At 41.8% G+C, this 23,793-nt stretch overlaps 4 protein-coding genes across 4 annotated transcripts; 1 reads left to right on the top strand and 3 right to left on the bottom strand.

Annotated features, from left to right (window-relative positions):
- Positions 1 to 474: 474 nt before the first annotated feature.
- Galphai (G protein alpha i subunit) lies at positions 475 to 7,289 on the bottom strand. Its single transcript, XM_017239847.3, has 5 exons — positions 6,777 to 7,289; positions 1,759 to 2,230; positions 1,599 to 1,693; positions 1,343 to 1,531; positions 475 to 1,284 (listed from the first exon to the last, which is right to left on the bottom strand). Exons 1-5 carry the CDS (start codon positions 6,895 to 6,897, stop codon positions 1,094 to 1,096), a joined length of 1,068 nt encoding a protein of 355 aa, XP_017095336.1. The 5' UTR covers positions 6,898 to 7,289; the 3' UTR covers positions 475 to 1,093.
- A 3,715-nt stretch (positions 7,290 to 11,004) lies between these two features.
- Positions 11,005 to 11,707, bottom strand: LOC108124218 (uncharacterized). The gene is made up of 2 exons (XM_017239804.3): positions 11,391 to 11,707; positions 11,005 to 11,328 (listed from the first exon to the last, which is right to left on the bottom strand). The coding sequence occupies exon 1, from the start codon at positions 11,556 to 11,558 to the stop codon at positions 11,391 to 11,393; it is 168 nt and encodes a 55-aa protein (XP_017095293.2). The 5' UTR covers positions 11,559 to 11,707; the 3' UTR covers positions 11,005 to 11,328.
- LOC108124217 (uncharacterized) lies at positions 11,576 to 12,345 on the bottom strand. Its single transcript, XM_070280239.1, has 4 exons — positions 12,058 to 12,345; positions 11,953 to 12,003; positions 11,826 to 11,882; positions 11,576 to 11,762 (listed from the first exon to the last, which is right to left on the bottom strand). Exons 1-4 carry the CDS (start codon positions 12,209 to 12,211, stop codon positions 11,728 to 11,730), a joined length of 297 nt encoding a protein of 98 aa, XP_070136340.1. The 5' UTR covers positions 12,212 to 12,345; the 3' UTR covers positions 11,576 to 11,727.
- Positions 12,346 to 19,419: 7,074 nt separating this feature from the next.
- On the top strand, positions 19,420 to 23,635 carry bin (biniou). Its single transcript, XM_017239796.3, has 4 exons — positions 19,420 to 20,587; positions 21,684 to 21,960; positions 22,023 to 22,428; positions 23,161 to 23,635. The coding sequence occupies exons 1-4, from the start codon at positions 19,560 to 19,562 to the stop codon at positions 23,463 to 23,465; spliced, it is 2,016 nt and encodes a 671-aa protein (XP_017095285.2). The 5' UTR covers positions 19,420 to 19,559; the 3' UTR covers positions 23,466 to 23,635.
- Positions 23,636 to 23,793: the final 158 nt, after the last annotated feature.

Here is a 23,793-nt window from a genome sequence, read left to right as displayed (position 1 = left end):
ATCAAAAATATTCCGAAAAGGCGACAGCTTCTAAGAAGAACGACCAAGCGGAAACAGAAGGAGAAACGCCAACTTCACTTGCCACACAAGCAGTGTTGAAAGTTTCCTTAAAAAAAAATTACCAATACCTTTTTCAAAAGTGGTAGCTGATTTTTAGAAATGAATAACATGAAATTCTAAGATTATAATCAATAAGAACTAAAATATTGCTTAATTAATTACTTTACGTAAAAAAATTATTAGGAAAATTTCCTACGTATGTGGGTATCTTTTCCCGGCATGTAGAGATTGGCAGCACTGGCCAAGAAAAAAAGTGAAGCCAATCAGCTAGAATACCAACACTTTTGATAATGTTGCTGAATATAAAACTTAAATTAAATATAATATAATAGAAACATTCATGAAAATGTCCTACTTCCGTTGATATCTTTTGCTGGCCTATATAGTTGCCCATAGAAAAGTGAAGCCCATCAATTATTTATAATTTGTCTTTATTTAGTCTATTACTAAACATATTAGTAAGTTTACTAGTTACACATAAGGGCTTACAAGCGATCGCATATAATTCCAGGCCTAGGATCTCAGGCTGTCAAGCTCTTGGCAAAAAATTAAAAGCTGCTGGCGCTGGCCAATGGCGGTGCCCAAAAGGGCATCTCTACACGATGCGACACGCACACGAAAGTGCCCTTTTTCGGTAGCGCCATTAGCTCGCTGATAACGGCAAAACACTTAAATAAACCGCAATACGTAGCCAATGGAAATGGAGGTTAGGATGTACACCCATGGCTGTGCTTTGCTGTCTTTACACTTTTAGGCTACTTTTTAAATTAGTTAACTTAATAATGCAATTTAAGGGACTAAATTGCAGATTGTTTGTTCCGCGACTACTGGCAAAAATCCGGTTATTAAAATTACGTGTGTTAGGCATGTAAAGCATTTCAAACATATGAATATGAGCATACAGTTCCTTCCGTATGTGATATAGATCGTACATCGTGTGGAATTCTTAGTGTTTAATGGAAATGTTTCTGCGCGTTTTCCTTTAATACTACGACGCGAGATAAATGAAGATGATCCCTTAACCGACGCCCCTCTAGAATAAGCCGATCTGTTTCAGGTTGTTTTTGATGATCACATCGGTGACGGCATCGAAGACGAACTTGACGTTGTTCGTGTCCGTGGCACAGGTGAGATGCGTGTAGATCTCCTTTTGGTCTTTTCGCTTGTTCAGGTTTTCGAACTTCATGCGAATGTAGCTGGCCGCCTCCTCGAAGGTGTTGGTACCTAAGGATGGTATATATTTTTGAGAATAGTATAGGCTTCAGGGGATGGGATGTCCTACCTGTGTACTCTGGGAAGCATATCGTCAGAGGAGATCGCTTGATTTTCTCCTCGAACAGATCCTTCTTGTTGAGGAAGAGTATGATGGAGGTCTCCACGAACCACTTGGAGTTGCAGATGGAGTCGAAGAGCTTCAGAGACTCGATCATTCGATTCATTTCCTCATCCTCAGCCAAGACCAAGTCGTAGCCTGAAGAATACATCATTTGGTTAATAAAGGAGTTCTATTAGAGGGTTTGTTGGGTTAGAGGTCCTACCTGATAGCGCCACGCAGAAGATAATGGCAGTGACACCTTCGAAGCAATGGATCCACTTCTTGCGCTCCGATCTCTGGCCACCAACGTCAAACAGCCTGGAATGAAAGGAAATAACTATGAATATTTAAGCCCCAAAGGATGGATTAGTCCACCAACTCACTTAAAGTGCAACTGCTTGCAGGAGAAGTGTGTTTCGATGATGCCGGTGGTCTTCACTCGAGTGCGTAGCACATCCTGCTGGGTGGGTATGTAGTTGGGCTGCGCGATGCGGTCCAGCGAGTTGAGGTAGTAGCCGGCCGAGTCGTTCAGCTGATATTCGCGGGAGCGGGCAAAGGACTGCTGTACGCCACCGTCCGCCCAGAGCTTCTTCATCAGCAGGACGATCTCCGGCAGCAGGATGCCCTCGTCGGCGGCGGAGGCGTGTGTGAAGAACTGGCGGGCGATGTCGGTCTTGCCGGGATCGGCGAACTCAATTTTGAGGCGGCCCATGGCCCGAATGATCACCATCAAGCTCTGCACTGTGTTGCTGTAGACGACGCGGCGGTACTCCTCGCACTCCTCCTGCGAGTAGCCCGCATCGTGGATGATCTTCATTTGTTTAACGATTGTCGACTTGCCCGACTCGCCGGCACCTTCAAGAAACAATAATAAACATAATTAAAAACGGAAAATGGCAAAAAATGTGCAATTTTTCTGTTCTTCGGAAGTGCTTTGAAAGGCAAGTCGCGCCAGTGAGCTCATGCCAAAAGCTGGCCGAGTGGGCGTGACCGCGCCGCAAGCTTGTGAATGCCACGTTCGGAGCGCAAAAGTGAATGAATCAATAGAATCAACGGGAGCAGCAACTTGTGAATGAATATTCCAGATATGCCTCACCCCGTTGCTCAATTGGCTGGTTCAAGAGGCCAAAAAGCTGCCGGTTTACGCTTAATTGCGCTGGTCATGTTGCAAGTGAATGGATATTGTTTTGGATATACAGTAGTATAGTACCCTGTACTATAGTAGGGAATTTCCTAGTTTTAGTAAAGTTTTCATTGAACCTCACCCTTGGGCTGTAAAGTCAGGCCCTTGAGTTCAATGAACCTCCCTCAGGAATTTATAAAATTTATCAAAAGCAGCACTCGACACAATTTAATACAAGTACAGGGCACAGTGTACACTGTAGAGACATACATATAAGGAAAGCTTTCAATTGGAAAACGAGACCTGACCCATGAACGATCATAAACAAACAAAAACTGTAGTCTAGCTGACCACACGGGTTTATTATCTGCTCGGAGTGATGTGACAAAAAAAAGAAATATTACAGATAATCGTATTACGTGTTTGCCAGTTTCCCTTTTCGATGAAGACAACCGGCCGTTAAGAAAAACGCTGCAAAAAATTGGCAACTCTTTGTCATTGAGCCTAGGTTTTATTTTATTTTATTATCTAGCCATGAGCTATAGGAGATGTTTGGGGTGTTGCAACAATGGGGCATTAAGCCGACTTTTTGCTGCAGTTGGCTCCATTCCCTAGCCCTCGCGGATCAGCCTCCGGATGATTAGGTAATTGCCGAAGCTCTCGGGCTTGCAGGCATGAGAGTACTTTCACTTTTTTCTACTTTTGGGGCTTGGTACTATTAGTTACTGGCTTTAGGTTAATATTATAGTTTTTTTTTTAATTGTTCTTCAATAACTATAGGCATGTAGGACCTTCCAGTGATATTATAATATGGATAACCTTATTTTGTATTTGGTTTGATTTTCAGTCTCATCCAGTGTTGTAAGGTGATTAGAGAAACAAATTATTGAATATATTTAACCCTTACTGTGTGTGGAAAATAAAAATAACTTTTTTTTTAATTTTTTAAATTTTTAAATTTAATTTATGAATAATAGTGAAGCAACAAAGCCTGGCTTTGGTATATAATACAAGATAACATAGATAATAATTCAATTTTTTAAGCTGATATACCCTAGAATATGGGTACATGGTACCTATATGGTATATATAGTGTGTACCATATATACCGGTACAGTATATACTTATATACCCTATACCAAAAACAGAAAACTGTCTAAAACAGCGAATACTTTCGAATTTAAGATATTTAAAAACATAATTATGAAGAAACACTACGAATAACACTGTTTTTAGTACAGGAGGCAAACTTAAACCCTAGTAACCGTTTAAGGGTTAAAAACACATTCGTTATTCAACACTGTTTCACTATCTTATCCCTTCTGCACTTCACCAACTGTGACTGCCATATATTTTAGCAAATAAACCATTAAGAGGCTTTTAATTTTAGATAATCCCAACAATGCGCACTAATTTTGCAATAAAAAGCATCACTTTTGGATGGGTTATAGGGGGGAGATGGAGTAGAGGGGAGTGGAAAACAAAACCCCAATCGTTCACCTCACAATAATGAAGATGAAGACGAGCAGAGACAGTGGCAGAGGCAGAGGCCCTTGCCAATTTGAATAATCTGAATGGGCATTAGGCGATGCTCAGACCTGCCACCGTATTATGAAAAGGCCAGCAACAAAGTCCACAGATGGTCGGCTGGAAAAAGGTCAATTTAATAATCATAATAACGAAGATGCAGCGGTGTGTGTGAGGGGGGTCTGCCAATGCACCGTTAGCTGTGCCATAACAAGGGAGAAAGAGCCAGAGAGCGAACAAAGGGAAATCGCTGGAAGAAACGAGACGGGTTAGAACAACGGCCGAGCGGTGGCTCCTAAGCCGCGTTTACAAGCTCATTATCGTCGCGATCATGATGAGCGAACGGTATTATAATTAACATCATTAAGCAGTGGACATGGGCCTGAAGAATCTCTACAAATATGAAGAGAGCTTAGGCAGATTAGTTCCTGAGATTAGTTATCGAATGCCTACTGTAATTGGGGGCTGTAATTAATAAGAGCAGGAGAGGGAGTCACCATTAGAAGCGATGACTAAAGGCCGGAGAAGATTTGTAGGGCCATGAGTAATCGCGTTAAATGGCGCCTGCTCCCCGGTGGCTATCGAAGTGGGAAATGTGTTAATCAGCGGCGAGGGTAAGCTACGGAGACCCACTAAAAAGTAAACAATTAAATCGGATGAAATGGGATCCATGGAACGGAAACCCTCACCCATCCCATCAATGGCTTTCCCGCAATTCTCGCTTATCACGAAATTTCCTCGACTTTCTTATATAAATTACGGTTCTAGCAATTATTTAATGCTATATGTATGTATATATGTTGGAGTGTTTTTATGTCTTGAAATTGACGTATAAGGTCACTTAGCGATAATTTTGATAAGAAAAATGATACTTTTCATGTGTGTTTCTGTTTCATTTTTTTTGTTTTATTTGTTTGTATACGAGTTCTTAAAAATATTGTAGATTAAGTTACTGGGTGGAAAGGCTGGGGCTTCGATTGGTGTGTCGCGCCGCCTGACATTCTTGTTGTTTATACAGATATCCCCCAGCTATAGCGGGCCAGCTTACTCATGCCCCAAAAGCGGTTTTTAAACTCTCCGTCATTCTCTCCATGCAAATATCATTAAATTAAATATAATTCGCTTTTTTTTCGCAGAGTGTTGGTAAAAAACTGCAGACATGAAAAAGAAATTCAACCGAAAGTTGTAGTTTCAATTGAATGGCGTTGCCCCCAAAGGGAAGAGAGGGGAGGGAGAGTCGGCACTGAATTGAGTGTCGGTGGAGGAGCTTTTTATTAAATCCACACAATAAAGGGGGGCTCTCAGTTCCGATTCCAATTTAAACATCACTGAGAGAAGAGTCGAGTCACTTTTGAGACTAAAGCGATCTTTTTGGATTAATCTCTAATTATACCCCTAATTATAGTTTATATTCCAACAAACTATAACTCTTAAGAACTGTTGAATTTCTCTCTGTGTATCCACAGCAGCTGCACTTGGTGGCGGGGCCATTTATTTGCGCTAATATCGTTCACCCCACTTGAAATGTCGGCAGCGGGGCGACAACAATGGCCAATTACTCAGCATCCCGAGTGGGAGGGGCGGGCAGCGAGAGAGAGCGGCTGTTGTGAAGAGAGAGCGCAGCCGCAAAGATCAGAGACACAACTGGTGCAAGGTGTTTGTCTACACTGGCATTTAAGGAAGAAGAAGCAGCCACAACAGCTGAGAAAATGTCTCCAAACTCTATACAGTTTAGGGATGAAAACTCCCAAAGATTACGTGACTTTTAAACAAAAAAAAACCGGTTTCTAGGAAATCTATTCCTAATTTTAAAATTTAAACTGCAATGGAAAAACAAACATGCTCAGCTCTCTACTAAGGCATTTCACCTGCCAGCCAGCCCGTCTTAGTCATCGTGGCTCGCTTCATTAGCGAATCACTGGCAGTCTCGAGAGAAAAACTTCACTGCATTGTTTTCGAAAATGAATGGCAATGAAAATGAAAACTATTCCCACATCGTACATATGTGTGTGTGTTTGGAAACTTGATTACAGAAGGTTAAGACGCATCGGGGCATTTAATTTCAGTGCATTTGGCACAGAGGTCGGGTCAAAAATGCGATATGGCGCCTCTGCGCTTCAATGGTTTTCCTAACTAAGCGAAAACCGCCGCTGCTGCAACAGTCGCACCACCACCAACTTATCAAAGAGCCACAAACATGATGCCAGTGCGGCGCCCCACTTGTTGGACGCAAACGATCCAAGCGATCGAAAAGATCCAAAAGTGCGTGCCACAAGAAACAGAACCGAGGACTGTGACTCGACATTTGGTTTCAATTTACGTTCAATTCCCTTATCGCATTGTAATTATTGGACGCAGAGATTGCATAATGCATGCCTCATGTACAGTAGGCATACGCTAAGACAGATGGACATTTCTTTTATGATTTCTCAAAATAAAAAAACTATAAAATATTAGTCTTTTTAAGTACCACTTAAGGGAGAACAAGAGAGTTCTTCCCTCTTAGAGAAGCCTCACTGTAGCGTTTTTAGATCCCAGGCATCGAATTTCCCAAAGGGCCTGCCGGCAAAAGTCCTAGGCCCGAAAAACTCACCACACAACCGAAAGTAAAACCCACCCCGCCCGAATAATGAGGTCAGAGCGCGAATTTCAGCACATTTCCTCCCAGAAAGCCTTTAACAAATTCGCACGGGGGAATACCGGTTAAAAAAATAAAGAATAAGTGGTAAAAAAAAGCTGAAAGAGACGCACCCAACAGCAGCAGTTTCACCTCCGAGGCGGCCCTCTCGCCCTCCGCCCTCAGCGCCCGATCGATGTTCTTGGAGCGTTCGATGGCCTCTTTATCGCGTGCTGTACTCACGGCACAACCCATTTTTTTCGCTTTTCTTTATCGCGTTGCTAAGCTAAGGGTCTTAAACCGGGAAGATTGGCACTTTCCCGGCGATTTGCGCACTTTTCCGTTCGGATATTTCGAGATGCGTCTGCGCGTCGGCTGTACACTTTTCGGTTTCTGGTGTCTCCACCTCTCCTCCTTTCACACGCACACACCACCACCGCACACAGGCGCACACGCGCAGGGTAAGCAGACGCTAAATTTCGGCCTATAAAAATAGTTCGCGGCGTCTGGAAATGCACCGCTAATTTTATTTTAATATTTCTGGCAGCGGCCGAGTCGTTTAATTCTTTTGTAGACGATCTTTTTTTCGGATGGATTCGCGATCTTCTTAGAGTTGGGATGTAGCAGAGACTAATTTCTATCGAAACATCGATACTTGATTTGAATTTGTAAATCGTACAATTTTTTTATAGTCAAATATCGTATATCGATCTTGGATATTTTCAGTTGGTCACACTAAAACCAAAGGCAGGATTTTCCAACACTAAAATACAAACCCTTCCGCGCATAAAAGTTTCAATATATGTATAATTTAATAATACTCATAATAATTAAAGCTTACTATGTATTTATATAAAAATCATATTTTTTCATCGTCTAGATTTATTTTACATTTGTATTGTTAGTTAGTTGAGTGTTGTGGGTGGATTATATACCATATATGTATGTATGGGTGGATTAGTTACATATGGATTTACTCGGTAAAACTTCATAAGCTTTTCAATTATTTAGTAATTCATTTTAGGAATATTTATTATAGTAGGAATAATTTCAGCATTTATTTTATTATTATTTATACATTGTCAATTCAGTTGTGCAACACTAAAAATAGGGGTATGCCAACTGGTTTTGTTGGCGGTCAATTTAAAATTATACTAAAATTTGTGAAAGAAAGAATTAAATGCACTAAATTTTGTCATTTTCATTTTAAGCTTATTGGGGAACTCCAGTAATCTTATTCTGTGTGGTCAACCTCATTATCGCCATAATTCCATTATTCCCAACTTGCCCTTAGCCTGGCCTTTGTTTGTTGTGATAGCGCCTTAGGTATAAACAAACATGACCGAAAATATGTTTCTGTTCAGAAATGCAGGCAACCTCTTTCACCCCGCCTTTCTCCGTCTCAATATGTATACAAGCCGGAAAAAAGTTCTCAGGGCCCTGGCATAAATAATATTTTCTTTTGGGACAATACAATTTTGAGTTTGATTCCAAATGTTTGCAGTTGCAGCGGTGCAGGAACTGAAGGATATATTCTACTACATCAGTTTAGTGGTTTTTAAATTAAATTTTAAAAGATTGATGGAAAATTTTCCAAAATTACAGGGTTTTTTGGAGTTATCAAATTCCAAAGCAAATAAATTGGTTATTATGGTTATTACCATCTTTAGACCCTTTTCAGCATTACTCGACAGTATTCCTAAATCTATGACATTAAAAGAACATTTTTGGGATGGAGGCACCAACACCAGCTTTCCTCAGCTAATTTATCTAAACAAAACGATCCACAGGCACGAGCGGAAAGTATGGGGTCGCAGTGCAAAAGTTTTGCTGCCACCACCGCCACCGGAGGACGTCACATGCGTCCTCCCTGCCACCCGGAACCACTCCCGCGGCCGCCTGCGCTCGTCTGTAGGTGGAGGCCATCAACGGGTCATGATTTACACATGTTTACACGAAATGTACGGCATTTTGAAGAGGGGGGTGAATGGGGGAATCGGGGTCGTGACATCGCTGCCGTATGAATGAATAATTGCTTCTTCTTCCTCATCGCCCTATAGCTACATTGCTGCTGTAATTTATCGTAAAAAGCCCAGGCTAGAGAAATATGGATATCTTGCGGTTATTCCAGGGTATTCCGGGAGATGTCAGGGGATTCGAAAGGCGGCGCTTTGGGTGGTCTCGTCGCCTTGTGTCTCCTTCTTCACTCCTCCGCCTGCGGCGCATGCTGGCAGTCGTGTTATTGTTGTTGCTGCTGCTGTAGTCGTAGTAGGAATCCCAATCTGTTTGCTGATGCCAACAAATTTGACGAACGACGTCGTCGGCATCTCATCCAAAACTTCAATCGGCGTGCGCACAAGAAGCTGGATGAAAAAACACAACAATATGCCAAGCAAACATCAGCTAGAGCCGAGTAGAGGCAGCAGCAGGCCAGCGGATCAGCGGCAGCAATTACAAGGATGGGCAGGGCCTTGAAATAGATATACGGCAACTAACGGTAACAACTGCACAGCAAGAAAACAGAATATACATAATTATTTGAATTTTACTAGGACATTTAAAATAGATATAATTTGTCCAGGCCGAAGGACTTAGTATCTAGCGCCTTACTAACATTAACTTTAGTATTAAATACTAGATTTAATATGTTAAAATAAAAATAAATACATATAATTTGTAAAAATTTCTACATTTTTGTTAGATATTTATCTGGTTTTTTCTATTTAATTTTATTTTACTTTGAGATATATGAAAACAACTTTGCTAATTCCAAAATATGTACTTTTGACTTGTTTATGCACATTATAGTAATACAATTTAATTTAATCACTTTTCTAAACATATTTATATACCATCAAAAGTGCCATTTCGTGAACAGTCTTTTAAGTGGTGCCTTACATAATTGTCATTTTTAAGTTTTTTGCTTTTTCCAAGGAAAATATTTATATTTTATAACAAAATATATAATGGATATTTAGATTTTTCAGATCTTTTAATTCAGATCTAATAAATATGTATGTTTATCAAATAAAATGTGTTAAATATTATTGTAATACTGTATAAAAAGCCGAAAATCAGAAGTATTATTGTATAATAAAATATTGACTCTGTAAAAATTCTTATAATCTTCTTTATAATGTACATACCTTAAATAATAAAGTGTTATATAATATGTATATAATATAATATGTACATATAATAACACAAATAATATCTACCAATAATCATCCTCACAATATAGAGTTTTTCTTTCAAGTGTATAGAGTTTGGCACATGTGTTATAGCACCAGGCCAACTACAGATGAGAAGATTAATTTCCCCGATAATTCGGGAAGCGGGAAAACTCATTTTTGGCTGGAAACTTGTGCCGGCCGTTGAAAGGTGGAACAGACAGGCTGTAATGCGCCCCGCCTCCCCACTCCCCATAAAGTCTAAAATCCCGGGAGTCAAGTGAAGTTCCAGACACGAAGCGTTTAAAGAGTATTGATGGATTCTCGAGGCGTCGATCGTCTGAAGATGCGATTGATTTTCGGCACTTTTTCAAAAGGCGTCAAGAGCCGACAAGTAGAGAAAATAAAACGCTGAAGGAAGTTTAAGATTTAAGTTTAAGTTTAAGGGGCGGCTGTTTGGCTTTTTTAGGAAACTGAACTTGAGAAGAAATTTAAGAATAAATCCTAATAGGTCAATAAAAGTCCACATCTAACCAACCCCATTTACCATTTAATTTCCATCGATTCGCCAAACAAATTGGGGCCACAAACCGTAAAAACAAAGCGAATAATCTCTTTAACTAAAATTAGCCGCCCCGTTTGTTTACATGGCCATAAAGTAATAATTACCCAGAAGGAAAAAAACCGAGTTCCTCACATATTCCTTATATATTACAACGATCAATCGCAATCCAAGGCAACAAGACAACCGAAAATATAAAAATAAAAGAATCGAGCTGGATCAGAAGTATTTCAACTATTGGGTTATAGCCCGATAATAGCCTGCTGGGAAGGGGTACTCCGATTTTCGGTTCTTTGTTTACATCGGGCCAAAGGAAAACCCAAAAATATAGATCTTACACGGCCATACGGTGGCAACCTGCCCCCGAAAGAGCCATATGTGGCAGGAAACAAAAATCGCTGGCAGTGCAATTGAATTGCCATAAAATCGGGAAGAACCGAAATATCGGGGGAGAATCGAAGGAACCATTTAGTTACCCGCCCACTCTTAAATTTATTCAATTCCCCCGTGGTTAATCTTTGTCGTTTCTGTGCAGTTCAAAGATTGCAATTTGCATGCGGGGGCTCCTAAGCACCTGCCAGCTGATAGAGTGCAGTTTCCCTCGAAATAATACCCCAAAAGTAATGCCTGTTATTATTCAAAATTCTTTGCATTTCTTCGATGTTTTCGCCTAAAATTTTGATACACCTCCCTGGTCAGTGTGGCCTATCCCAGGCCGACGTCGCGACTGGAGGGTTGTCCAGCGTAAACTGGCAATGGAAATTTTGTTTTATCACTCGTTCTTCTATAGCTATTTTTGCCGGATTTTAGTTGCTGCTTTATGGCTTTATAATGTCTGTACGCGTTCAGTTTTATGATCTGTCCGTAAAATGGACCCCATTCATGTTAGGCCCCCGGCAACAATATGGTAATTTTCCTCCATTACGCGCAGTCTTTATCGGGCTCTTTGGTTTTCTGAGAGAAAAACAATTACTTAGCAACGTTTTTTTCTTCTTCTAGAAATGGTAAAGCCTTACCTAAGAACGCTTCTGTTCCTCCTCCTCAGCCACCTCGGATTTTTCCTCTTTTCCGCGGAGTGAGCACTTGTCCAGCAGCTTGCTAAATAGTCCAACCTCGTTTTTCACGGTGGTTTCATGGCGAAGGATCAACAAAGTCCTACGGCCCTGCAGCAAAAGACGTGACATTTTTCAACTGTAGTCGATCGAACGGAGTGGGATACTAAAAATTTCGACACGACTTTCAATGAAAGTATTTCTCAAGGCCTTCATTGATTTGAAAATTTCCTTTTGATGTGAAAATGTCTTAAAATTAACACCTTGTTTTATCTTTCGTTTTTGAAGTCAAAGCAGCTGCTTATGAATCGCATTTGGGTCCCGTGGGTTCAGTGCCTTTGTACAGAGAATAAGGGAATTATTTACCATATTTATAGTGGAAAATATAATAAAACTTACTTCTTCCACACTCATCGGACGTACTTTTCTTTTTCTTTTTAGAGTCACCCGACTTACCTACACAAAATAACCATAAAAAATTGTTTATTAAAGTCCAATATAATGGAAATCTATTAGTAATATTTACCGTCTTTACCATCACCATCCTTTTTGCAGCGGGGTCCCGTCGGAGCCACCTCTTAAATTACAATTCAGTAATGGAAATCAGCTTATAAATTGGAAAGAATCTTACCTCTTCCACAGATATCAAACTGTGTCTTTTTCTTTTTGGTGGAATCTTTGTTGGTGGCATCACCTTTGTTCACTGATCCTGACAAGAGTCGAGGACTGACTAGTCCCAGCTTGTTGCGAAGTCCAAGAAAAGCTTGGGTCCTCAACTTGTTCATGGTTACTACTAGTTCACGTAGGTCTAAATTAACCTAGAAATTTTGTTTGTGGGTATTTGAAAACCCTTATCCCATAAAAGGTTTTTGAAAAACTCAATTAATGCTAAACACAAAAGTTGCTGAGATTCAAAGCAGCTCAATCTATCTTTGATTTGGAAAAGAAACTCCTTTTAATAGCCTTTTTTTACAAAATACAGATTTGGTATTGTATAAAAGTTATTTTTTATTAAATAGCAATTTAGATTGTCTAATTGGGCATGCATCAGTGGGTATGTATTTAGGACAAGTTAGAAAAACCAACCCAGCCAGCCGTTTTTTCGTTGACACCGGCACTGATCGCATCGGCAAAATATCGTTTTTCTGCGGGAATTTTGTTTCCGATGTCTGGGGTATTGACAGGCTCCTCCGGTTTTGCTCGGATTCCAACAGCTCCTCGGATGGCAGAACTCCTCTTTAGTGGCTTGCTCGTGAAAGCAGCCCAGCTGACAGGAGTCCTGCTGGCAGAAGTTGATCTGGTGGGATTCCAGGCACGGATTTTGATTCGAATGGGTCCTCTGAGTCGATATCAGGATACCGTTTAACTTCACTATCTTCATGGCGGTTTTCAATCGATTCATCCTGATCTTGAGCAACCAAACGACTTTTCGTCAAAAGGATTTGTAACCTCAACTTTAACCAGAGATATGTAAAAATGTCAAACATTTCCAGAGGTCGATTTTCAATTGCTGTGCTGCTTTGTTTGCATTTCCCCCGCTTTTCTCGTTTTCTAGTTTTGGGTTTCGGTTTCAATTACAAGCCGAGTTTCCAGTTCCCCGTGGCTACCGCTTCCAAAATCGGTCTCAAGTGCCGACCACACATTAGCCTCGGACTCCGCGGCAGGGGCGGGGGCCTTGGCAGAACGTCGAGGCGGCGCCACGTCAAAATATTTGTCACCAGCGGCTCAATTGGTTCGATTTATGGTGTGGATAATTAGGCGACTGCTGCGTCAGGATGTCGCCGTCGATTAAACTGGAGGAGGTTTACATTTAGTTTCAGGGTTTCCCTTTTTCTGCTACCGATGAAAACCACTTGAACACAGATTTTGCCTGACTTTCAACTAATTATCTGGTGATGATGGGATGTCAAAAAATCGTTAAACGAGTTCTAGGGGGTCGGAGATGTAGTTCTAAACTTTATACATTTTTCTTGGAGAAACTATCTTACTTTGAAAGATTAGGAAATACCTGCAATATTTGTATCTATTTATATTTTGTAGAAACAATCAAAAATTTTAAACTTACATTAAACTAATGAGATTATAAATCGAATGAGTCAGAATGTGGTTATTCGATCTAATGTTGCTTTCGAATCCAAACTAATATTATTATAGATATTTCTTACCTTAAAATATAGATTGTTACTTTTTTTTACCTCGACATAGGATATTGCTCTTTAGCGACTAGAAGGGAAATTTAAAAATATTCTTTTTAAATAATTTCCATCAGAATAATTCTTTCTTGTTTTTATTTATTGAAAAGTTTGAATTGGCTTTCTATTTTATACCTGAGAACAAAATCAATCCACTCTTTCGGCATTCGACTGTCGGGGTGTGTAACTTTGGACCACAACCCATGACATTTCAATGTTGAGCAAGCATTTTCACCCCATCTGGGTATTTTTAGGCCCCACAGGTGCGCTGCCCTCGAAGGCCAAAGACCAAGACCCGTAAAAAATCGATCTGGCAGGCGGAGGGACTACAAAAGTCAGAGAAGAACAAAGCAAACGACACGATGGCATTGGTGGCAGGGGGCACGTGGTACGTGGCGTGGCCAGGGGCAGTCGTGCCACAACCAATGACGACAATGAGCGTCAATTGAAATGAAACAGATGCCATCCCATGGAGGCAAGTGGATGAAGATAAAAGATACAAGATCGCAGACTGCAGGAGAGTACTATAGAATCGAACGATTCTGGAGATTGTAGATCGTAGGTCGTTATGTGTGTGATCAGCCATTTTGGCAAAAGTGCTTAAACCGAGAGATTAATTACTGCCTACGTTGCGGAACCGTTCCGCTGATGAAAACCAAGTAAATCTTCCCCAATCAGAATTTCCTGTTTTTGGTTAAAACACAGAAAAAAATACAATTCTTTCTTAAGCAGTATTATAACCCAAAACGTATTAAAGACCCTATAATCTTAAGATTTTATACTTAATATATTTTTAATCTAATTTAAAAAAAAATTCAAATCTTTCTTAATATTTTTTTTAGTGCATCGAATTGGCCAGTTTTGTGTGAGTCAACGCATTTTTAAGTACCAGCTATTAAACTAAAAGCTAAACAACAAAAGCCCAAGTGGAGATCGCATCGGATGCGATCGGGAATTTGTGGATCCCTGAAGTCCGAAGTGCCCCCGGCTGGCCCGGTTGATTCTTTGGGTCTTTTTCAAAGTATTTTGTACATCGCCGCCTCCGTTCTCTGTGCCCCGTTTTTTGTTCAGTCTTTTTTCTTAATTTTTGTACATTTGGCGCAATTATTGCGCACCAAATGGATCGCAAGTCTATAAATTGTTCGATTTTATTGCGCCAGCTTCGACAGTTGAATGGCGCACAGCGCCGATGGGTGATCTGGGAGGAGGTGTCGGGTCGGGAAGAAGACGCCTCTGGTGTCTGGCCATAGTTTGCATAGTTTGGCAATGGCACCGACAAACTAACGGCAGATTCTTGGCCATCTTGCGCAAGGCGGCCATCTTGGAAAAACATGGCTGTGCGCAAAGGTGTTTATGGCCAAATAAAGTGCCAAAGTGTGGCAATCGTTGGTAACAGCAGGAGGTCGGGTAACAGCACTAAAGACTTTTCAGAAATTTCGTTTTCAAGTTCAAAAGCTGGTCAAATATCTTTCGAAAATTAAATCAAAAGATTATCCATTTCCGTTGCGAAATTCCTGCAACCGTTTACCAAAAGCATCTGTTTAATATTTAAACGTTTTCATTAAGTGTCTGCAAGTACCACCTCCCCGACAAGTACCCCAGAATGTTTACCTTTTGAACTTTCATCCCGTGTTTATACTACCGTAAGTTTGTCAACCGCATTAGTCCAAACAAGATCGAATCCACTTAACCAGAAATGCTAGCATTTAATGGGAAATAAAGCGCGGAAATTCATAAATATTTACAAACACATAATTAAAGTCGTGGGAAAACACAATAACAACTTAACCAGCCACGCCGCGCCGGCCTAAGAACCAGAACACAAAATTATATTCTGTTTGTGTATTTCATTTTGGTTTTTGGCCACAACACGTGATCCTAATCAAAACTGTGATAAACAAAACCGGGCCATGTCGAATGGGATCAGATCGGAATCGGCATCGGCGTATAGTGTTTAGTGTGGGATCTAAGCAGCGAATTGCACACACCAGAGAGTAAATATTTAAACAAAGTCTTGGCCAGAACAGGCCGCGGGTCAGGGGATCGGCGGAGGGCCAGTGAAGTTTAACTAGACGGCATAATTTTCGGGCCGAAAACTCTGGGTAAATATTGATTATTTATTGTCCGCAATCGGGAGAGGCGGGAAACTGTTTAATAAGCGGGGGCGTGGTCGATGGAGGATAGCCGGTTTAGGTGCAATTGTTTGCTTTTACCAGTTGTTGTAGGTCAGTGTGCAAAAACAAATCCGATTGCGGCTTCTTCTTGTATACAAAGGAACAAGTCGGTGGCCGGTGGTTCGTGTGTTTAGAGTACCGCGTTTAATTGTTAAATGTTTATTAAAACTACAGTTTAAACAATGGAGGAGCCCAATGGAGGAGCACGCCTCTCCAGGATGGCAGAGAGTGGCCATCAATGGGATCAGTTGGGATAGAATCGGACCGGCTGAGTGCGGCTCAACGCGGCGTATACATAATTTTGTTTACAAACATGCATAATAGTAAACAATTTTCGGCCATTTAATAACATTAACATTAAAATTAAAAGCAAAACAAAGACGTTCGGCCACCACCTCCGTCTATGCCAACCTATCTTTATTATGATTATCTGAACTTGAAAGTGGGAACAACAATGTGGAATGATGGACCGATGATGACGGCTTTTGTTTGGGAATTCCCTTCTCTATGTATGTTTATTATGGCTATGGATGGCTATGGTTATGTCTATAAGAGCAGCTCACTCGCGGATCACCGCAAACACGGCCAGTTGGCTGCGAAAATGGCCGGCATCTGGGGGGGCGGAACTTCTGACCCAGTTGGGATGACGCACACCGGGCATCGCTGTGTGTGGGCCACTGGCCGGTGCATCTCGGTCGGACACTGGTCGGGCTATAAATAGTCCTCCATAACGACAAGATGTCGTACCGGGAAATGCAAAAATAAAACCTCTCTGAACTGCCGCGGGAAAGAAAAATTCAAAAATCGTTCTTGCCAAACATTTTTAATGAAACGGAAACTGTCAAAATGTGGCCTGGAAGTCTTTGATCCATTTTCCAATAAATATTCCGATTTTACTATTTGGTGGTAAGTCTGCATAAATCACACTGGGGGAAGGAAATGTTTGTCGTTTATGTAGGAAATTTTTTACAACTGATTTATAGCACATGGAATAGTGATAAATGGATCAATACATGTGTACAGATGTAGAGAATAATCTTTAATCAATTATTTTATTGGAACCATCTTTGAGTATTTAATAAAATCCCCGATATCTCAGGGTCGGTGAGCTATGGTCGGGGTCTGTTTAATTTATTCCTCACTCGCAGAAAAATTCCTGAATGTGCAGAAAACAAAAGCCAAAAGCAGCAGGCAGAAAAAAGGCAAGAAACCAATAAGGAGAAGTAATAATAATCAAAAGTAAAATTAATTTATGGCCTCCAAGCCACAGAAGCCACAAGAAAAATGGCCAAAAGTGAAAAATATGTCTGAATGCTGAATGCGATTGAAAATTACTAAAGAGCGCGGAATTTTGGCAATTTGGAAAACCCGAATGGCTTTGGGAAATTCGCTGGAAAATGGCGAGAGGCTTGATATATGGACAACAACAAAACGGCAGCGAATAAAATTAAAATATCTTTCGGGCCGCGTCCGCAAGGCAGCCAGAAAATAAAAGTATGTAGGCTTCCTAGCCACCAACCAGCCACCCAGCGGAATTTTCTGTTCTTCTTCGATTTTCTCAATCATTGCCCCGACGGCGTCGACAAATAGAATTTCGTGAAATGTAAACAAAACTCCGCCTCCGTGTGTCGCTCCCACCGCCGGCACCACAAAATGTATCTGTATCTTTGTGCGTGCCCGTGTGTATCTTGTTTCGCTTTTGGGGGAAACGGATTGAAACGTTGCCCCAAGCCACCGCTGATGCACGACAGGGAAAGGGCAGGCGAAAGAGAAAGGGCGATGCACGGAACCGAGAGTGGCGTCGCCATCGTCTCCATCCATGGGCGTAGGTGGAATTTTTTTTCCAAATCAATTTTATTATTTCATTAAAATTTATTTAATAAACTAGAGTAAAAAGGATTTTAATATTTAAATAATAGAAAGAATAATAGGAATAAGACTAAATATTTATTTTAATTATTATTTTATTAATGAGCTTGGGTAACTACTCTAAAGAAATATGGGAAAACTTTCTTTTAACTTCAGGTTTTACAAATATACATCCTATATTGTGGATTTTTTTATGAAAAGAATTTTTAACCATATTAAAAAAAAAGAGATTAATTCTTAATGTATTTAAGAATTTGAAGAATTTAAAACTTTTTATATTGTCTCTTTTTTTATTTCCATTTAAAATGACATTTTTGGACGGTACATTTTCCTAAATGGATATTGCTATCTCCTCTGAAGATTCTTAGTATAAAAATAAAACAAATTTTAACAATAATATATTAAAAATTTTTATTAACTGTAAAAGAAAAAGTCTTAAAAACATTATTCTTTTCACCCAACTCGTGTTACCCCCTCTTAACTAAGCCCATGTTGGCGACGTCGTTGCCGTCACGGTCGCCTTGCTGCCAACGAGTCGGCGGATTTCTGACAGCAATGGCGGCACTCAGGGGCTGCTGCTGCATGGACCTCTCACCGACCTGGTCCCGTACCCGTACTAGTACCCGTACCCGGGGTAACTTGGTCCGGATCCGTGCCAGGCAACGGCTAAATCAATTAACAGCTCATTTCGAAAATCGAATGCCGCCTCCAGCAACGGCAGCTTCCTTTCTTCCACAGAAACGGTAATTCATTCCCGCTAATTGCGGGGATCGCATCTCGAGAGGATCTCTTTGGTATTTTTGACTATTTATTAACTGTTGACTGGCCAGGGGCAGTATTATTCTCCCCCCTGGTCCAGGGTAGGGGGTCTTAGGTCTAGTGAATTTTGGAACGAAAACAATAATCCCAATGAGTCACTGAATCTAAACACGATTTGTTCAAATCAATATTCTACCATTATGTTTACAAATAAAATATTCAAATAAGACAACAAGGCACAATTTCAAAACTATATTAAAGTATTATAATCAGCTGTCTTTGGCCTGGATTGTTTGTGGTTTTAACAGATTTCCAATTGGTATTTTTTAACTAATTATTTTCAGATTAAGTAAACTATTAAAGGGATTAAGAAAAATAAACCATTGCCATTGAAGTACCAGAGAAGAAAAGAACCGATTTAATCCTTTTTTAAATCGTATTGAATATTTTTGAACAAATATCTGTTTGTATTTGTATCTGATATTTGTATGATCTGACAAGCAGGCTAAAGTCTGATCAGTTTTCGATCCTATTTTAGATCTGTAAAGCATATCTTTTAAAAAAGAATTGTATTTCCAACTTGATTATCTTGTAGCCCTATCCCCCTGGCTTTCCCTTAACTAATATCATTTGAAACCAGGCTCGACTTTCCGCCGTTTCCCATTTACGTTCTCCAGATACCTTGCATACCTCAGATCGGTTCCTCAGCCTAGACACGCTCCGATAGCCAAAGTCCAAGTATCTGATGCCCAAGGCATCGGGAATTCTGTTTCATTTGCATTCCCTAGGAGTGGAGAGAAAAGGAAAACCCAGCGAGGAGCCAATTGGAGGAGAGAAAACCCAGAGAAGACCCGAGAGAAGAGAGAGATTTGCGTAAGGCGTAGGCGTACTAAAAAAAGAATTCTCGGCCGATGGCAACTTAAGTGGATCGTGGCATCGGCTGGGATCGTGGCCTGCTCCAGAAATGATCAGCGATCAGTTGAGCGAGAATAACCAAGCGGTACGGTCATCCAACGGATACAAAAAATAATACTATTTTCCGGCGGATAAAACGCGCGTTCCAAAAAAAAAAACATCTCTAGAGAATTAATTGAAACTTTTGGTGGAAAACTGTGTTCTAAAAAATATATCAAGTGAAGATGATTAAGAGTGAAGAGGTATCAGATCGCTCGGCCATGTCTGTGGATCACCTGGGAGGTGGTGGTAGCTACTATCACCACGCCCACCCGCCTTTCGGCCACCCCATTTCACATCCCTCGCACACCCACACCCACCCGCACAGTGGACACTTGTACCGATCGGGGAATTTGTTATCCGGAGGCAATTACCAGACCATGGGTGGCGGAGACTCGCCCACGGATATGGTGGACGAGAAGCCGAGCATTGGCTACATGGAACTGAAGCACTACATGGAAGGTCCGTCCTCCGCCACGCCCGTTTCCGCCGCCCAGCACTATAGCCTGAGTGCGCTGCACAGCATGGGCACTCCGCCGGCATCCTCGAGTCCAATTCCGCCCTACGGCTCTCTCATGACCCACTCAGCGGGATCCGCCTCACCGCAGTCCAACTCAAAGACCCCGACGGATCTGCCCCAGGACATGCAGTACGTGACCTCCACCTCCAAGCCACTTCAAGTGCAGCTCCAGCCCATGAACCACCAGTATGCCTCGACCATCATGTACTGCTCCAACAACACCATCCTCAAGGCCAATGACTACCAGTTGCTGACCAGCCACGAGGTGGAGCAGCAGTCGCCACAGCAGCAGCACTCGCAGCAACAGGGGCAGCAGCAGCACACGCAGCAGCTGCAACACTCCCCAGGGGCCTACCTGCCGCGGATATCCGAGTCCCCCACCCAAGTAATCAGCAATGCCCACGGGATGTCCTCGGTGCTCAACTACTCCAGCTCCAACTCCTCGCCCGCCAAGTCACTCAACGGATCCGACTGTTCCCCTCCAACCCAGAGCGTCCAGACCCCAAAGACCCCAAGTGGTGGGGGATCTGGCAACCAGGACGCGGTCAGCACTCCGGACACCACCAAGAAGTCGGGTACTAGGCGGCCGGAAAAACCTGCCCTCAGCTACATCAATATGATCGGCCATGCCATCAAGGAGTCACCCTCCGGAAAACTGACTCTCTCCGAGATCTACGCTCATCTGCAAAAGAGGTAAGAATCTTGGATGGATTTGATATATGATTCAAATAATATATATGTATAGTATATAGGTTCCAAAAAGTAAATAGTTAACCCAGATTTCGGGATTCTATTTTCTGGTATTAGTCCTTAAAAGTTACTCTAATTTTCAAGGAAATTTAGAATATATTGTCCACTTTAAAACCCTGTATTTTTCTATATTTTGAGAAAGTCTATAGTTGATAAATGATCTAAAAATAGAGTTTATTTGGATTTTATTCCAATTCCATATTAAAATTTCGTTTTCTTCTTAGTAAAGTTTTTAAAAGTCCCCTCTCCCCCTTTAATTACTTTAAATAATTTACGAAAAATTGGTTAGAAAAAGCTAACAAACCTAATGTTTATTTGGCTTTGGTTATAAATTATTTATAGAAGTTAAAGCCCTAACTTTGGTAAACCTCATTAAGATTGCTTACCCAAGCCCAACTACAATTACGATTCCCCCTCGAATCCGATATGAAAAGTTTCGGAGGCATCTTGGCTTGGAACGGGACAGGCGGAGCCAATTGGCGATATCGACACCCGGACACGACTTGAGGCCCAACGGGTTTATTTACTTGCATCCGATTTTATTTAGTCAACTCGACTCCCAGTCCCACAACCCTACCCCGTTCCGAAAGGGCAGGCGCATCCTTCAGATAGCTCATATTTCGCGACGTTTGTTTGGATTTCGATTTCGGCGACGAGACGGAAATCCACTTGAGCTTTGGCTCCAGAAGAAGACTCCAGGGGCGCACTAGGGGGATCTGGGGATGCGTGAGAGGCTTTTAAGCTGACATGGTTTGTTGTTTGTCGCCAGGCACCCCCTCGAAAAATTCCCAAAAAAATAAAATTTTAATTTCGTTTTGCAAGCGCAGCAAAGTAAATAAAAGCTGGATTGTCAATTATTGTCTTTCGGTTAATGGAGTTCGGGAAATTAAATGGAAAAACCTAATTTTAATGATTTAAATAGTTTAGGAAGAGTGTAAGATCATTGTGGTTAGTGTGGGCACAAGATTGTACTGCAGGAACTGATGTAAACTTTAAAATATTTAACAAATCTTGAATAATAATTGCATTTTTTCAACAGCTATGAATTCTTTCGAGGACCCTATGTGGGCTGGAAAAACTCTGTTCGGCATAATCTCAGCCTGAACGAGTGCTTCAAGAAACTGCCCAAGGGCATGGGCGTGGGCAAGCCGGGAAAGGGTAACTACTGGACCATCGACGAGAACTCGGCGCACCTCTTCGAGGACGAGGGCAGCCTGAGGCGTCGACCCCGAGGATATCGATCCAAGATCAAGGGGAAGGCATACGGAGGACATAGCACAGCATTCTACACTGGAAGCTACGCCGATGCGGGAATGGTGAGTCAGGAGCTCCCTTAAAAAACGCAATATCTTAATAACTAAGTATTTCTCCTCATCAGGACAATGCCAACTTTTATGCCTCTCCAGCCTATGCCAGCTATGATTATGGTAGTTCCGGACCAAATGGTGTCTCCACGGGTGGACCTCAGGGATTCGGAGATGCCTGGAATGTCCATGCCGCTCACAGTGGCGCTCCCTCGGGTGGTGTGGGAGTGGGCGTGGGTGTGGCGTCCCTGCCCCAGTACTCGAATATTTCCTGCCTGACTGCAGGCGGCGGCAGCCTCAACGGCACCGCATCCACACCCCCTCTGGCCCACTCCACCCTGGGCATGGGTCACAGTGCAGTGGGCTCCTCGAGCTCTCCACTCGGGTCTGCGGCGGCGCTTCAAAGCGATTATGCGCCAACCGCCAGCCTCGTGGCCGCGGGCTATTCCTATGCAACAAGTGGCGGCAGTCTGGACAACGGTAAGTGAGCGGCTCTGGGAAAGGGATGAGGCACACTGCTGCACAGAGAGAAATGGGGAGTCAGTTGGGAGTGAAATTTTCATAATCATTTAATGGATACAAATAGTATCTAGTAAAGTCTAGTTGTCGAGTGTATATTTCAGTCCAGGCTAGGGAAGAATATATTTATATATATATTTATAGTTAACTACTAAATTAATTAATTAAAGGACAACCGTATTTAAGGTCAAAACAGAGAATAGGGCTTATTTGAGGGATAACTTTTAGGGGAGTTTGGGAACTAATTTTAAATCAGTCTTGAAAATAGGGAGTTCAAAAACCTCTTCCAGTTTAAAAAAACTTTTTTTTTAAATATGAAAGCTTCGTAAACTAATAAAACTATTAAATGATATATCTTCTTCATTTAATTTTAAAATAAATTCAATTTTTTGTTCAGTCTAATGCACTTGAAGGGTGCCGGGTAGATCTTTGAAGGGGGATCGGAATGTTCTTGGGTGTTCGCGTCAATCAGGGTAATTTAATTGCTGACGGCTCACAGCTCGGATTACCGAGAGAAGTGGTGGGGGTAGGGGGCAGGAGAACATATGGTAATCTATGCCGCACTCGATCGACTCGACTCCCTTTTTTATAGTTTGCCGCCACAAAGGCGGCGCGGCGCGGCGTGTAGTGTGAATTTTAACGCTTTGGCCATAAAACCAAGACTGCAATTTTAATCGGTTTCCCATCTCCCAGGTCTCCGCTCGTTGTCGCTGCAGCAACTGCCCGGGTTGTCCACCATCCAGCAGCAGCACCACCACCACCACCATCAGCACCACCAGCAGCATCAGCAGCACCCGCACCAGCACCACCATCAGAACCACACCTCCATGACCCCACCGCCATCGCAGTCGGGCGGCAGCCATGTGATCGACCATTCGCCCATTGACCGGAAACCGGTTTACCTGCCGCCCATCACGCCGCCACCTCCCTCCTCGGTGGTGGCTCTCAATGGCGGCGGCGGCGGCGGCTACTACGAGCCACTGAAGTTCTCCAATTAGCCGCCGCGTAGTTCCGATTGGGCCGATCGTTTATACCTCAAAGGATAATCAAGTTGAATTAGTCTTAATTAGTGGCAGACCAATACAATCTCTTATTAGTGATTAGCGGGGAATCTAACCATAAACATATTGTAGCAATAAAGCAATAAAAAGAAATTATTTATAAACAAGACAAGCATTGCTCCCAAATTTCAAGCAATATAATTAAAAAGCTATTTAACTAAAAAACTATTTAACTTAAATCATTTTTCATTTTTTTGGGATTGTGAGAGAAACTATTTTATTTTTATACCCTTGAAATTGACATCTCCGACCTTGTAGGGTATTT

The sequence above is a fragment of the Drosophila bipectinata genome, chromosome 3L (genome assembly GCF_030179905.1).
Source record: "Drosophila bipectinata strain 14024-0381.07 chromosome 3L, DbipHiC1v2, whole genome shotgun sequence".
In the NCBI taxonomy this organism is placed as follows: domain Eukaryota; kingdom Metazoa; phylum Arthropoda; class Insecta; order Diptera; family Drosophilidae; genus Drosophila; species Drosophila bipectinata.
This window is presented reverse-complemented; position numbering and strand designations above follow the sequence as displayed.

Bases quoted from the DNA above. Each gene is read 5' to 3' on its own strand.
- Galphai (XM_017239847.3), bottom strand. From the start codon at position 6,897: ATGGGTTGTGCCGTGAGTACAGCACGCGATAAAGAGGCCATCGAACGC. The intron at 2,231-6,776 runs GTGCGTCTCTTT...TGTTTCTTGAAG, and splicing joins GGTGAAACTGCTGCTGTTGG to GTGCCGGCGAGTCGGGCAAG. The intron at 1,532-1,598 runs GTAGGACCTCTA...TGTATTCTTCAG, and splicing joins CTTCTGCGTGGCGCTATCAG to GCTACGACTTGGTCTTGGCT.
- LOC108124218 (XM_017239804.3), bottom strand. From the start codon at position 11,558: ATGTCACGTCTTTTGCTGCAGGGCCGTAGGACTTTGTTGATCCTTCGC.
- LOC108124217 (XM_070280239.1), bottom strand. From the start codon at position 12,211: ATGAACAAGTTGAGGACCCAAGCTTTTCTTGGACTTCGCAACAAGCTG. The intron at 12,004-12,057 runs GTAAGATTCTTT...TTGTAATTTAAG, and splicing joins GTTTGATATCTGTGGAAGAG to AGGTGGCTCCGACGGGACCC. The intron at 11,763-11,825 runs GTAAGTTTTATT...CTCTGTACAAAG, and splicing joins GTCCGATGAGTGTGGAAGAA to GCACTGAACCCACGGGACCC.
- bin (XM_017239796.3), top strand. From the start codon at position 19,560: ATGATTAAGAGTGAAGAGGTATCAGATCGCTCGGCCATGTCTGTGGAT. The intron at 20,588-21,683 runs GTAAGAATCTTG...TTTTTTCAACAG, and splicing joins TACGCTCATCTGCAAAAGAG to CTATGAATTCTTTCGAGGAC. The intron at 22,429-23,160 runs GTAAGTGAGCGG...CCCATCTCCCAG, and splicing joins TGGCGGCAGTCTGGACAACG to GTCTCCGCTCGTTGTCGCTG.